The sequence below is a fragment of the Hydra vulgaris genome, chromosome 02 (genome assembly GCF_038396675.1).
Source record: "Hydra vulgaris chromosome 02, alternate assembly HydraT2T_AEP".
NCBI classification, from domain to species: domain Eukaryota; kingdom Metazoa; phylum Cnidaria; class Hydrozoa; order Anthoathecata; family Hydridae; genus Hydra; species Hydra vulgaris.
The window spans coordinates 943,651-960,531 of NC_088921.1; the positions used below are offsets into that span (position 1 = coordinate 943,651).

A 16,881-nucleotide genomic window follows, 5' to 3' on the forward strand; every position below is an offset into this window, starting at 1 on the left:
TTTCAAAAGTAAGGGATGGTGTAGGAAGGAGAGAAAAATGGAGGCGGGGGAGGGGAGGGTACAAAAGTATTATACGTAGCTTAGCCACAGCTCAGCCAGGAACAATCACTTCATAAATAAATTAGAAATTATCTTTAATTTTATCATTATTTAAAAGTAATAGTTTTAGTTTATGTTTAAACAGATCAAGAAATGTAATTGTATTATTAACAAACTTTACAATATCCAGAATCGACAACTATCTCATAACAAGTTCCGGACGTTTCTCTCTTAATAGGTTCCGCATAACAATTCGGACTTACAGTCAGATACATCGCAGCATGTCAATAAATGGGTGTGAGACATTGTTTTATAGTCAAATAACTGTAGTGATTTAGAATAAAGTATTAGAGACTTTCAGCCTATTTAAGATTTCTTTTTTTGCATCTGGTACCAACAGAAAGCCGAGTTAAACAAGTATGTCTTTTTTTTTATTATTTAATGATTGTGAATTTTGATTATTTCTAAATTTTCATTTAATGTTAATAAACAATATATTAAGTATTTAATTTGTATAGAAATTAAAGAATGTATTGAAATAGTTTTCAAACAAAACATTGGATATTTTAAATAATATATCTATATATCTATATATCTATATATCTATATATATATATATATATATATATATATATATATATATATATATATATATATATATATATATATATATATATATATATATATATATATATACATATATATATATATATATATATCATTGTGCTCTTCCATTTTGTGCTTATTTACACATTCATACATGACTGACTTGGTATTTCAGAATCAAACCATTTATGGCAGAGTTTTCTACCAACAATTATTTCAGAAAGTAAATCATTCTAGTCAGATCATCAGTAAAGTTAAACCATATAAGTCAGATCATTTTAAATCATCTAAGAGTTAATAAAAATTCATTTTTTTCATGATTTAAATGAGTTTATTTCATTTAAATATAGTTCATGCAGCTCTCTCTAAATTTCTTTTTTCTTTTACATCTATTTTTTGCCGTTTGCATGACTGCCTTTCTGAAATCTCTGCTCTCAATACAGTATGGTTCAGTTGGTTTATCTTTCTTTTTTTGCAAGCCATGTGAATCGATCACATAAGTAACTTTTCTTAGATAACTTATTTAGGCTATCAAGATAATCTTTATTTAGGCTATAAGATAATTTTTTATCTTAATTTGCATGATATATAACCCATTGTTGCGTTAGGCGATCTTCCTTTGGCATCACTAAGAATACTCATTAACTTTTCACTATCTATATTGTTAAGCATTGTACTTGCTGTCTCTTCCTTTAGTGTCTCAGTAATTAAAAGGGTGAAATATCTCTCATATTAAAGATTCAAGACATCTTCTACTGCAATAAGACAAGCAGAAGCCCTTTAGATAAGTCCTTCAAAAGGTAAAAATGAAAGTAATATGATTAAACACTAGCATTGTAATTGGTCTAAAGTAGTAAAAAATTGTTAGCAAAAATTATACAAGTTAAAAATATAAATTAAAACTGTTACTAGGCTGCAAACAGTTATTTGGCTGCAAATAAATAAAAATATTTGTTAAATAATTAAGTTAAACAAAATGAAGTATGAAGACTGAAGAAGAATTCTGACTAAATATTGTGTCTCATCATAAGAAATAAAAATTCAACTTAAAAGTTTATTTTTAAAACAAGAATATTATTTAATAATATTATTTAACTAAAGTATCAATAAAAGTTTTATAAATTTTTTTTTTTATTATTTAATTATATAAAATTTTTTTATAATAAATGTAGTTCAAAAAAAAAAATTTTATAAGCGACGACTTTAAACAATGGTTATCTCTTTAATAAACATTATATAAAAATCATTCAAGTTTATACGCTGGAAAAGAAGAAAGATTTTGTTGAAAAGGAAAATAGAACAAATTTTTTTTGAAAGTTATTAGAACTTTGATCTTTACTTTTTTGATTATTTTTATTATTGTTTTATATTATTGAAATTAATTATTTATATTTATTAATTATTTATATTTATATTTTTATATTATTGAAAGACATTTATAAAAGTAACACATTAACTCTAATGATTTTTATATATATTATATATATATATATATATATATATATATATATATATATATATATATATATATACATACTATATATATATATATATATATTTATATATATTTATATATATATACGTAAGTGTATATATGAATAAAGAAAATATCTTTATATTATCATGTATAATATTGTATACTTGAAAGAGTGCTCAATAGATAAACTAGAGCTATATAGTATATATGTTACTGTTATCCGCAGTACCAGGAATTAGCTTAATGCTAATGTTTGTAATATAATTTAATATTGCAACTCTGAGTTTCATGTGTTATCACAATCATCAGGCAAGTAATAAAAGTTTAATTTTGCTACGATTTGTTTAGAGGATGTTACGGTTTATATTTTGGATCGTTATGTGGCGGAAATCGATTAGTAGTTAGGTTAATAATATTATTAATTTGTTTTTAGTTGGCTAATAATTGTGAACGTGTTATATGTTTAATGTTGTTTAAAATATTTTTTATGTGTTAATGTGTATTATTTGTGTATTAAAAAATAATAAAACAAGAATTAAAATTGATATAAAAATATAAATATATAATATTATGAAATATATTACAAAAGCTGTGTATGTTAGTAATTTATTAGTTAGCCTAGATATATATGGAGTAGATTAGTATAGTTATTTTTATTTTTAGTTGTTAGTCAGGTTTGAAGTGAGCTTTGTAATTTTTTAATAAGAATTTATTTTCGTGGGGGCACTTTGATATAATTTCGGTTCTCTTATTTAACAGTTCTTCAGGTTTTGGATATGATATAATAGCAAATTTCTCATACAGACATAGTGGGCATCTTTTGGTAATATTCTAGTAAATATTTGGAAATATTCGGAAATATTCAAAATATTTGGAAATATTCAAAAAAACATAATCTTTAATCAGTTAACAACGTCTTTAAACCAAAAGTTTAAAGACGGTGGATTTCAAATAGACATAAAAACAAATATTATATCACTTAACTTCCTTGATGTAACTTTCAATTTAGCCCAAAACACCCATAAGCCTTTCAAAATACCCAACAATTATCTTCAATATATCCACATATCTTCTAATCACCCACCACCAATTAATAAAAACAGGCATTCGCTTTTTGAACATGGTAGACCTGCATTTTCAGGTTGGTCTCAAACTTCATAAAATATTAAATCAAAATACCATTAAAATAAGCTACTCATGTATGCCAACATCAAGTCCATCTTAATTCGCACATTCACAGGATATTACATAACCAAGGTAAAGATGAGAGGAAAAAATGCAAATGTGCCAACAAATTCATCTGCCCCATGAACAATCGAAGCTTGTTGAAGAACATTATTTATCAAGCCACTGTGTTGTCAAATAAACCTGACTAGAAAGAAAAAGTATAACTTGGCTAATGCGAAACTCCACTCAAATTCGGTATGCTAATCACCTAAAATCTTTTAACATTAATAAATTTAAAATTGATACCGAGTTGTCTAAAGAAATTTGGGACATAAAAGAGAAAATGTTTACACCCTTAATTAAGTGGAAAATTGTGAAATGTTGCAATCTTTGTTACTTCTTGTCAAAACTTTGCAATCTTTGCTTATACAAAAAATTCCTTGTTTTAACATATAAAGGTGAAAACTTAAATCAACTCATTTCATTAAATAAACGAAATGAGTTGATTTCAAAATGCAGACACAAGAATAAGTTCCACTTATCTTTTTTTGACACCGGTGATTAGCTAATCTTTTGTTTTTTCTTTGGTGCTATCAATTATGTCTTTCAGAGACATAAAGATTTTCATAGTGTTTTGTAATTTTTAGCGGGTTTTTTTGTTTTTGATTTTGTATTTAATGGCTTATGATAACCGTATAGGAATGAAACTTGAAGTACCATAGAAAAAAGTTTTTTATCTTCAATATATTTATATGCATATACATGTATATATATATATGTATATATATATATATATAAATATATATATATATATATATATATATATATATATATATATATATATGTTTATAAATAGGGATGTCTTTTTTGTAGAAACATCAAAATGGGACAGTTTATTTCTTATCCAAAGAAAGATAACATTCTTCATAGTCAAGTGTTTCAGTTAAAATTTAGTGAAAGTGTTGGAGTAGATTGGAGAATTCTTGGACGTTATTTAAATATCGGAGAAAACGATATTGACATTATTGATCACGATATTATTGAAACTAATGAAAAAGCCTATTCAATACTAACAAAGTGGATGCAAATTAATGAAAATCCAACACTTAAGGGGTTAAAAACAGCTTTAAGGAACATGAGGAGAATGGATCTAATAAGAAAAATAGATGAATTAACAAGTAATTATTTTTAAATCACTTTAATTTAATAATAATTTGAAGCCAATTAATTTGGATGCTTGCTGAGGTTTTTATATTTATTATAACTTTTATATGATAATTTAAAATAAGTTTTTTCTTTTGAAGAGTCTTTTTCCGAAAAACCAGGTAATACTCAAAGGTGTTATACTTCAATTACACCCAATTTTTTATATAGTAACGCTATTAGGGTAAAAAAGAAGCCTGTAATTTTTTTTTTCCAATTATTTGTAGTTCTTGAGTTATGGTTGGTTAAGCACTTTTTTTAATACTTAAAAAGTCATAATTGGAATTTTTTATTTTTTAGACTAAATATCAGGCCTTGTTAAGAAGTGTTGCGCAGCTCGCATTTTGCCTGCGAAAAGACAATTTGCCTACGCGTTCAGCAGTTTTGCGCTATGTAAAAACTTTTATCTTCTAGAATATTTAAATTATTTTTTGATGTGGTTAATGTGATGTTTATTCCGAAGAAATAAAGTCGTTAGTAAAAGCATTTAACCGCAATTGTAAACTAATAGTTTTTTTGTTAAAGAAACAGTTTGTTTAATAATTTTTTTGTTGTTGTTAAAAATTGGTTAAAGAAAATAAAGTGTTTTAAGTTTTATCTTGAATTAAATATATAAATTCCTTTTAAATATATAAATTACTTTTTGTCATAATAGTTTAAAAAATGCATGATTTATTTTGAAGAAAATATTTTATTAATAAGATATTTTATTTTAAGTTTATTGTCAATTCAATCTCTGAATTGAAATTGCGCTGAATTGTTTTTATACAAAATAATGCTGATTAATTTGTGCTAATTAAGTTTGCCTAAAAATATAAAGTTTCTTAAAACTAAATAATAATTAATAGGTTGGTAATATTTGGAATAAGGGGTCGTCCATAAAGAACATGCGCTTTTATTTCAACCTCCCCCTCCCCTTCATTTTCACATATGCTTTTTTGAGTACCCTCCACCTCCCTAAAAGTACATACGCTTTTAATCTACATACCCAATATTTTATGATATTTTTTATTTAGTATCTCCTTACTTTTATAATTGACTCCTGCCCCCATCTCTTATATATGCCATTTGCAGACCCTTTCTCCCGCATACGAGCGTGCATACTTTATGGAGAATTCATAACTTGCCATCCTATGTTGGTAATGCCAAAATTATCAGGAGAGCTTTAAAATTAAAATTTACTCCAAAAAATTTCAAAACAACTGTTCTGGCCAATTTTTAAATAGTTTTTGTTTTATAGTTGTGGTATTATATATAATTTATATATTGTATAGTTTATTTTATATTTTTTATTTATATAATTATTATTAATTATATTTATTTATAATTTTTTTGCTATATGCGCTACTTAATCAAAAGTTAACCGAAAATAAAAGATAAGAATTGCAAAAAAAAAAAAAATTAGACCTTCTCTATTGTAGTGTGAATAAAATTAAAAAATTTTTTTAATGTAACTATGTTACATCCAATATGCATATTCGTAATATTGAAAATCTGTGTTCTTATATAAGAATTCCACCTTGTTGTACACCATTGCTTATGTTAATGCTATCAGAGTCTATTTTCTGACATCTGACAAACATAGTTTGATTCTTGTACCAAGATGCAAGTAGACAGACAACATTCTTGGCAATAACCTGATCAATTAATTTAGAAAACAGTTTCCAATCATTAACACTATCAAAAGTTTTGTTGAAATCTATAAAGCATGTGAATACATGGCTTCCTCTAGAAATATAGTATTCAACTGTCTTTTTTAAATAATATGTACAAGGCATTGTGGAATGATTTTTCTTAAAACCAAACTGAAAATCATCAGCATTCTCATGAGATTTGATTCTTTCTAATAAAATACCGTCAAATATTTCAGAGCCAGTGGGAGAGATTGTAATTGCTTTGTAATTATTTACATCTGTTGAGTCTCCAGTTTTAGATTTTACTAAAGGTATTATCGTGGCTTCACGAAATGTTGATGGCAAATGTCCATACAACAAGCATAATTTAAAAAAATACTTAGATATAGAGACAGTCCTCCATATATAAATGATTCCATAAGCAAATCATCTGGCCCAGCAGGTTTTCTATTTTTTTGCTTATGCAAAGCATTAGTAACATCTATAATAGTAACACTAACAGGTATATCTAGCAATGAAGAATGCACTTTCTGTTTAAACTGTGTTCTATGCTGGTAATCATTAAGTGAATTATATAGTGCTTGAAAATGTTTCTTCCATATAGTGGCGATGTCCTTGTCACCAGTAACTCCACCAATACTAGCAACATGATTGGTTGCCTTTACATTATTAATTTTATACACACTGTTCCAAAACTTTAAAGGATCACCATTATTGATATTCTTTGCACATCTGTAAACATACTAGCAACATGATTGGTTGCCTTAACATTACTATTTTCATACACACTGTTCCAAAACTTTAAAGGATTGTCATTATTCATATTCTGTGCGCATCTGTCAGCTTTAATTTGCTCAGTATGACTTTTACAATGCCTAAAAGCAAATTTGAATACTGCCCAAGTTTTTTTCATTTTTTTCAAGATAATTCCATGTTTAGGTTTTCCAGCAACTACCCATTGTTTGAATGCATCCCTGGCTAACTCATGTTTATCTGCAACATAGTCATTCCATTCAGGAACATTAAATTCTGAATTTAATTTTAAACCCCTATGAGGTATCACGTCAGCCACAACAGATTGCATACATTTTACAATATTATTGTAAAAAAGATCAATTTCAGAAGCAATACATTCATCAACCCTCGGAATTAGGAAAAATGAGGTCGGCAATTTTTTGCCGACCTCAAACTGTTAGAGGTCGGCATAAGGTCGGCAAAAAAAATTTGATACAAAGGGGTTACCGTAAAACATAGAAACAAGGTCGGCAATTTTTTACCGACTTCAAACACTTTAAGGTCGGCAGTTAGGTCGGCATTAATTCCAAGGGTTGCATTCATGAAGTACAAAACAACTCTTTGAAGTAAATAATCCACCCTTTGTTCATATTGAGTAAAAATGGAATAGTCACAAGCTTGCCAATCCGACTTTCTAGGTAACATTTTGAAAGAAGAGTTACTATCTATTGTAGCAGCTTTGCTATTTATGGAGCATAAAATTGAAAAAAATAATGGCATATGGTCTGATGCTATGACTTCTGTTAATACTAAAATATTTGCTATTAATTTATCTACAACATGGCTACATAAGACATGATCTAGCCAAGAAGTATTCTTATTATCAACACTGATATAGGTAAAAGCATTATTTAACCTGTTTATATCAGATTTAACTAGATTATTTTCAGCTGCAAGATTTGAGAACTCATCATAAAGTCTTGAACCTTCATGACAATTAAAATCACCTGCAATAATAGTGTATACTGTATCTGTTTCTACTATAATAGCATTCAATTTATCAATATAGGCTTGAAGACTCTAATCATTGTTGTAATAAGTGGGCATGTATACATTCATAAGCAGCAACGGCCCAATATTGGTATCAATACGCAAGCATGTAATCCTTGATTCAATTGATTCAACAATTTTAATACAGCTTGTAAGACTTTAGTGATACAATATCGCAGTACCACCATAAGGCCTTCCATTTAGTACATTTGATGGTATGTTGACTGCAGACAAGTAAATACCATAGAAATCAGGATGTATACTGTTCAATATATTAAGATCACACGGCAATAGCCAATGTTATTGTAATAACACAAAGTCATATGATATACACAAATTTTTAATTTAAAATAAATGGTTCTTTAGAGATCAGCAATTGAATGAACAAAAAGACAATGATTTATAATTGGTAGTCATTTCTAGGTTGAAAATATCTTCGCACTAATAACCCCTTCGGCAAACTGCCATTGGCATACAACAATCAATTGTACTTTTCATATTGAGAGAATCGACACTAACAGCAACATAGAAAGACGAATATCCATCATGCTTTGTTTTTTGCTTTTGACATTTAACTGATTTATTATTTTTAATTTGCAAAATATCATAAGTGCCTTCTACAACTTCGTCCTCCGTAGTAGTGGATTCAAGATGCAGCGCAAACATATGGACAGTGTGTTTGCTAATTTTTGCTATAGATTTCAATCACATATTTGTCACTGATGATCTCAAAAAATAGGCCTTTGATTTTTTTGGTTGTGTAATACTTTGTTCTGGCTGTTGTTGATTCTGCTTCCTTGGTATTTCTCTTTTGACAATCTCAGAACTAAGAGTTTGTAAAGATCCATTCCTCAACGATGGAAAGTCATGATGTTGCAGTGCGCCTGGTCTGTCAAGACATGGATTGTGCTTTGCTCGATCAGTTTTGACAGCAACTAGATGATCAAGTGTGGTTCTCATGTTCAATAGATCATTTTTTATCTGAACAAATTGCCTCACTTCGGCTCTAAGATATGCTACCTCCTGTATAAGTGCACTTACATCAATATGTTCTGTACCAACTGAAGGCAACCTTAACAGGTCGCATGCATAAAAAATGGGTAGTTCATTGAATGGATCCAGCAAAACCTTAAGAATATTTCAGACTATTTTTTTTGATTTTTCAACACCTTTTGTTTTCAAATCTGTTTTTCTCAGGCAATATCAATCTCATTTCAATTTATTTAATCATTTAGTTTCCACTTTAAGGTAAAAATCACATGTTATTTTCACATTGTAATCCATTGTTAAAATATCCATTTTGCTTTTCAGAAAACACAAAATTTCACTGTGAACAGGTAGATTGATATCAGCTGCTGCCATATTATCCCTATCAATTGTATTAATTCCAGTATTCTACCATAAGTATGAAAACAGTATTCCATACAAGAATGAATATTAGATTTATAGAGCTAAAGAAAGCTATAGTATATTGTTGTTTCATTAAGCAAACAGAGCCACTTTAGTGGTAAGAAAATTTTAAAGATCATTCATATAATTGAGAAACACAAGTGTGGTGGCTCTATAAGCCATTCAAAAATCTTGCATGAGTCTTTTTATTTGAATATGGGCCTATTACCTCTTTTTACTTTTTTTCTGAAAAAAATCCACAAATATTTTTATATTTACTTTATTTTTTTATTTTTTTTGAAAGATGTTTTGAAAGTGTTAGTCTTTTCAAATTTAAAATTTACAATTTTTTATGTTTTGCATCATATCATAAATACATTAGAAAAATAATCGTCAGCAACAGTTGTTTTTCTGATATTTATTCATAATGTTTCCTAGAAAAATTGTTAATATTTATTTAAGCATCATAATGTTTTAAAGCATCATAATGTTTTTAAGCATCATAACTGTAGTTACTTAATATAACTGAAGATATTTGAGACCAAGCATCATTAAATCAATACCAACAATGATCACATCAGTAATATATACTCAAGCAAAGAAGCACCATTTATAATAATGCTCTCAGTTCTTGTGTATTCAAAGGTAAGACCAATTTGATTCCAAATATCCAAAAATATGATACAAAATCTTGAAAAAGAATCATTATCTGGTTTAACCCACCGCTCAACGCCATAACAAGCATAGCAAAAACATTTTTGAGTACAATTGATAAATGTTTCCCTTAAGGCCACAAACTTCACAAACTTTTTAACTGAAACAAATTAAAGGTTAGTTATAGCTGCCTTCCAAACATTGAGTGTATTATTACTTCTCATAATAAAAGTATATTATTTAATTCTCATGAAAATGCCAATTAATTATGCAATTGTCGACAAACCAAATCTTTTAACCACTCATTGAAAAAATTGTTACAAAAAATTTTATTTATTTTTGCAATGTAAAAACTCACCAAGAAGAAAAAGGATATTATTACATTGGCCTTACCAAGATAATTCAAAGATAGGTGGTATAAACATAGAAATTCTTTTGTTTATGAAAGTAAGGCAAACTCCACTGAACTTTTCAAATTTGTGTGGGAATGCAAAAATTTAAGCTTTAGAACCTGTAATAAAATGGTATATTTTCGATCAAGTGGAGCCATTCAAACCTGGTGGTAAATTTTGCAATTTATGCTTGACAGAATTACATCACCATTATATTTTCTTAACAAACGAACTGAGCTCGCCATGAAAATAAATTTCTTATAAAGAACCTTAATGTTATCGAAACAGACACTCCATAGCTTTTTTTGTATATAATTTTTGTCATTACTTTTTTGTTGTTGTTACAAGTATATATATATATATATATATATATATATATATATATATATATATATATATATATATATATATATATATATATATATATATATATATATATATGGGCATTTCCAAAAAATCACTCACGGAACATTGCATCTGTTGCATTAAATATTTTGAAAATAATGCAATTTGTAATAACCGATTTACTTTTACTTAATTGACATCTATGTATATATTACCTCTACAAAGTATGTTAGCTACGGGTTGCTTCATTATAGAATAAATTAATTTTTTTATGGAGTCACGCACGGAACAGAAAAAAGCAAAAAATAAAAAATTATTAAATGAACCCTATTTTCTCTGAAAATATATTAGTGACGAGTGTTTTGTTTTTTATAGGTAATAATACAAGCATTCTTAAAGATTATTACAAAGTTACAGAATTCAACAATGTATCTTTGCTCCACAGTAGTAGTTTAAACTAAAATCCCGCACAGACAAAAAAAAGTAACGAACGGAACATGCAAACATTAGTCATTTTTGGATTGTATTTTTAAAAATAAATCAATTGCAACTATCATAAAGAACATATATATCAATACCAATTAATTAAATACATGTTTGATTAAAAAACAATACTTTAATTTATTATATTAAAGATATATAATGTATTATATAGTTACTATATTATATTAAAGATAAGAAAGATATATCACATTTTTAAAAATAGGTGAAGTTGTAACACTTTGGCTCGATAATAATGTGTCCACGGTTATCAAAGTGTGGTTGCGGTACTAACGGTTTTAACTCACACAAGTCATGCCAGGAGAGGTCGTCTACAGATGGGTATATAAAAATGAGTTCGTTTTGTTCTTTTAAAAATTTTATATGTGCCATATTATCTAAAATTTCTAATACTTTGGCAAGGTATGTCTTTGCTCTACCAGCAGAACGCAATTCTACAAAGACAAATATACCTGGGGATATAGTATTAAATTTGTACATTTCAGATGGAGATGATACCGTGTTTATCAATAATGAAGATGATGAATTTTTAACAATGTTTACCATTTCTGATTGGTTACAAACTGCCATAAAAGCACCACCAATATTAAAAAGAAAAGAGTGGTGCCGACGAATACCCTTGACTTTAAACTTATCTTTGAGAAGCGTCTCATCGATCTCACTTTGGTTTGCGGTAATACACTCATTTGTAATCGAGATGATCTAAAAAAATGAAATTTAATAATCAAAAGTTTCATATCTACAAGCTTCATTTTGAGGTTTTTTCTCTAAATAATGACTTACATTAATTTTGGTATTTTTTGCAATGCTCACAAAATCTTCTAAACAGCGACAGTATCGTTTTCCAGATTTTACTGTTGTCCAAACCATTCTTTTTATTTCTCCACCTACGCCATCAACTGCCCCCTTTCCGTGTGATGTTGCAAAAAATGACCAACGAATCTCAACAAGATCAGATGATAATTTGTACAAGTTATTCATGGCTGTCATGACATAAGAGTTTTTGAATTGAGATAAAGGACCATCAGTGAAAAAAATGTACTTTACAAATATTATGATAACGACTTAATAATTGTTTGATAATGAACAAGACAGCATATTTATCATGAAGTAAACAATCGGATACAATGACATAGGAATGTGTATTGTTCTTGCTCCAAACTGCAGCAGTGAATACTGTTAGTTGCTGATGAACCCAGTAAGCAGATTGAATTTCACTTTGCTCCATTATGGTGTAATTTTCACTGAAATCCATTTGATTTTAGAAGAATTAAAAATATAAATAGATGAATAGTTAGTTTATAAATATAAAAAAAAAGTTTAATACAAAATTATTTAATTTTGTTATCGTACTACAAATAAAATTACAGTTTTACTTGTATATTCAATTCATTTTCTGATACATTTTGGCCACATAAACGAAAATATGCACTTAGTTGTCGCTTTATATACACATGACATCTATAATCTAGCAATTGATGATGCAGTAATATGCACGCCTCTAACAAAGATGTTAGTGGTTGTTCAATTTTCTGCGCATTTTCTGAGGACCATTGGTCAAAAACAAAGAGCGGTTTATTTGAATTGTCACCAAATGAGTCTATTACATTAGAAACATAATCATCAAACTTTGGCAACCCACAGTTTGCTATACATTCCATAAACATGCAAGATTGGTTGTTTTGATTACACACAGTTCTGTCAATTATGTCTGACATAATATTAAATTTTTTTTGAAGGGCATTTGTTAACAACCTGAAATTTTCATAGTATAAGCAAAGGCAAATATCGTGGGGAAGATCGTTTACTAGCTTGACATAGAATGGCCGCAGATCGTAAAACTTAGATTTCCCCACTTTTAAATTGATATGCTCACTTTTAAAAAGTGAATATGCTTCTCCTATGGTCATCAGCATGTGATGAATTTGTTTCTAAAAGAAAAAAAAATTTGTTTACAAAAACTGAAAACCTTATTAAATAAAATGCGATTCCTACATAAAAACGATGTTTCATACCTTCTCTTTTGTTTTCTTATTAATAGCAACATCTTTGCGTCCTGGAGCCATTCTACTAATATCTTCTCGCAAATAAAAATCAAGAACTTTGCAATTAACATCGTCCAAACCGGCGTAGTCAGGGCCTGATTCTGAAATATCAGAAAGTCGTATGTTTTCACGTTTACAAACTGCTTTTAAAAGGTATTTTCTTTTGTTTGAATCGGCTGGTAATGCTGAATTAATTTTTTTAAGTGCCTTTCCAAAACTCTGCGGAGATAAAAAGGATTGTTCAATATCAGATGTAGATTGGTTCACCTCTCACTTTCGCTTCTTTCTTTCGCAATCTTTTCGACGTACTTCCTCCTTTTCCTTTTTGCTCATGTTAGCTCTTTTATTTTTCATTCGATTAGTTTCAGTAATCCGATATTCTGGATGTTTCTTTCTAAATTTTTTCTGAACTATTGAATGCTTAACTTTGTTCATTGTAATTCTAAATTCTTTTAAGCAACTGTTATCAATCTAACTAATATATACTCAAACTAATTAATTAGCAAATATGCGATTCAAACGTTATTAAGCCAAAGGAAAATAATTATCACGCATGGATTAATATTTGTCCGTGCGTGATATGTCTGTGCGTGATGCAAAAAAACAATGCTAAAATGTCGTAGAAGAAAAAAAATACTTTTGCCATTCTATTCAGTTAAAACAAAGTAAAAAAAATTACTTTGAAACTTTTTATCACTTCTTTTTCTAAATAATTAGATCTTTTAAATCACGCACAGAAATTCAAAATGCCGTTCACTTTGGCATAAAATTTCAAAGATACCTAGTTGCAATTTATGATAATGAAATATTAAAAGACATCATTATCTTTAAGAATCAAAAAAAATCTGGGCCATGAAATCAATTTTAAATATTATAATCACATGTAATAAGAATTTTTATTTTTTATCTCAAAAAATTTTTTTATTTATTGTGAAGTTTGAATAATTAAAACATGAAGAAAAACTTGTCTTCTATAATTTTTTTTTTTTTTGGATAATCAAAATATCAATTATCTTCTTTTGAATTTCATCTTCCGAATTAAAAAAAAATTTGTTTTAAAATTTAATTTTTTTTGACTCACTGGAATGGAAATGCCCATATATATATATATATATATATATATATATATATATTTATATATATATATATATTTGAGGCAGTTGTGTCAAATGACAATCCAACAATTTTTTTGCCAAGTACAATTCTTTGAAGGCACTTACAACAGTGTTGCTTAAGATTTATAAAAGGTGGAGGGGGAGAGGGTGAATAGTGAAAATCTATCAACAGAGATAGTGTGGGAGGGGGACTATGAGCTTTTGTTCCTCAATATAGCTGAATACATTTTTACCCTTAACTTTTTAGAAAAATACAGCATATTTTTTTAATTTATAAATTCTATTTTTTGGTTTATTTAGGACCAAACAAACATTTTTCGCCCTGAATATTAAAGTAAAATTTGTTTTAATCATAGCCTACTTTAACGCACAGACTTCTAAATCCTCTCATTACCTTTTAAAAAAACAAATTTTATACTTAAAAATAGAATTGTGGCCTTTTTTTAGTAATGGGTATAACCCTTTTAGTAATTATGGTTAATAATTGCTGTTGTTTAAAACAAATATTTGAGAAAGGTATTGTTTAGATTTGTAAGTTTTGGAATTTCAAAAGTAAGTTTTGGAATTTCAAAAGTAAGATTTGGAAGTTTTCAGAATTTCAAGTACTGTAGAAAAAATTAAAGTTACAAGTTTTTTAAAATAAGTTTTGAAACTAAAAAAAAATCCAATCAACTGATTAAAAATATGAAAGGAAATATTTTTATTTTTTTAAGTTCAACAATGTTATTTTTAAGCATAGTTGATGTGCCCTAATAATCTTGACCAACTAAGTAATAGTTGGTCAAGATTATTAGGGCAATAATAATCTTGACCAACTTTTTTTTTTTTTTTTTTTTTTTTAAACATCTTCGCTTCCAACAAGGCTGCAAGCAGCCACTAATTAAAGTTGGAAGTTACTGTAAGAGAAAAGATGAAGATTGTAGAGCAAAATAACGATTGACGGACGATTTAAAAGATTGCAAATTATATGAATCAGGAAAGCAAGATGAAGGAAGCAAATTCCAAAGAACTGATGTTCGAGGAAAAAAACTAGACGAATAAGCGTTTTTGGAGCACTTAGGAACAGTCACAGAAAAAGGATGACACTTAATTGAATGACGAGTAACACGAGAATGAATTTTAGTAGATGGCACAAGAGACGCTAGCTCTTTAGAGCAGTGCCCATTATAGTATTTGTAGAAAAGAGAAAGAGAAGCAACATTACGACGATGTGATAGTGGTTGTGGGTTGGCTGCAAGAGCAGGTCCAACTATGTTTACAATGCATTTTTGCACCTTGTCTAAAAGAGAAAGGGCATCATTAGAAGATCCGCCCCAGATATGGCAACAGTATTCCATACAAGGCCGGACTTGAGATTTATAGAGATAGAGAATAGAATCCAGAGTAAGAAAGTGGCGAGCTCGATAAAGAGATGCAACCTTAGCAGATGCTAATTTTGCAACTGATTTGATATATGGTTTCCAAGAAAGATTGGAAGTAAGAGTTAATCCTAGAAGATGAAGAGTAGGTGACTCATCGAGTACATCACCGTTCATAAATATAGGAAGATCTAAATTATTGCGATAATGATTGGCTGAAAAAAATTGAGTTTTATCTGAATTAAAGTTCACCAGCCACTGTGAGCCTCATGCTGTAGCAGAAGTGAGATCCTTTTCAAGCTCAAATGCCCCCTCCAAGCAATCAGAGGGTGTAGGTTTCTTATCACGACAAGAATAAATGGTAGTATCATCAGCAAACAATGCCATCTAAGAAGTGAGAATATCTGGAATATCGTTAATATAAATTAAAAAGAGTATAGGGCCAAGGATAGAACCTTGAGGAACCCCTGAAGTTACAGAATAAGAAGAAGAGTGTTGACCATCGAGGACAACTTTTATGCTACGATTGGAAAGGAAGGATTCAATGATCTTAAAGATGTTGCCGGATACACCATAAGAAGAAAGCTTATGGAGAAGACCAGCATGCCAAACTTTATCAAACGCTTTTGAAATGTCAAGAGCGATGGCCTTAACCTCTCCACCTTCATCTAATGCACGATAAAACCTGTCAGTTATTACTGTTAGCAAATCAGCTGTAGAACGAGAAGATCGAAATCCATATTGATGGTCAGAAAGTAAGTTATTAGATTCAAGATGAGAAATTAGGTGTTTGTTAATTAAAGATTCAAAAACCTTGCTTATGATAGGAAGAAGACTTATGGGACGGTAGTTAGACGAATCAGATCGCTCTCCAGAATTTTTGAAGATAGGGATAACAGATGCCGCTTTCCAGCAGGCTGGAAAACAAGACTCTGATAAGCACTTGTTGAATAATTTTGAGAGTATAGACGACAGCTCCGGAGAACACTTCTGCAAGACAATAACAGGTATGTTGTCCGGGCCACAAGCTGTAGAAGAGTCTAGGCATGAAATCACTTTAGATACAGATGCTGGAGTGATATGAATGTCAAGCAATGGATCAACCTGTTTGTTGGCAATATCAGGTAGAACGCAATTAGTGGAATCAAGAGATGATATTGATGAAAAGTTT

The 16,881-nt window shown here is 28.8% G+C and overlaps 1 protein-coding gene across 1 annotated transcript in view; it reads left to right on the forward strand.

Moving 5' to 3' along the window:
• The first annotated feature begins 262 nt into the window (after window positions 1-262).
• Window positions 263-16,881, forward strand: part of LOC136077036 (uncharacterized) — a 66,199-nt gene continuing 49,580 nt past the window's right edge. Inside the window, exons 1-2 of the mRNA XM_065791388.1 lie at window positions 263-456; window positions 4,163-4,467. Of these exons, the coding sequence (XP_065647460.1) occupies window positions 4,173-4,467 (295 nt within the window). The 5' untranslated portion in view covers window positions 263-456; window positions 4,163-4,172. The remainder of the gene's footprint in view (window positions 457-4,162; window positions 4,468-16,881) is intronic.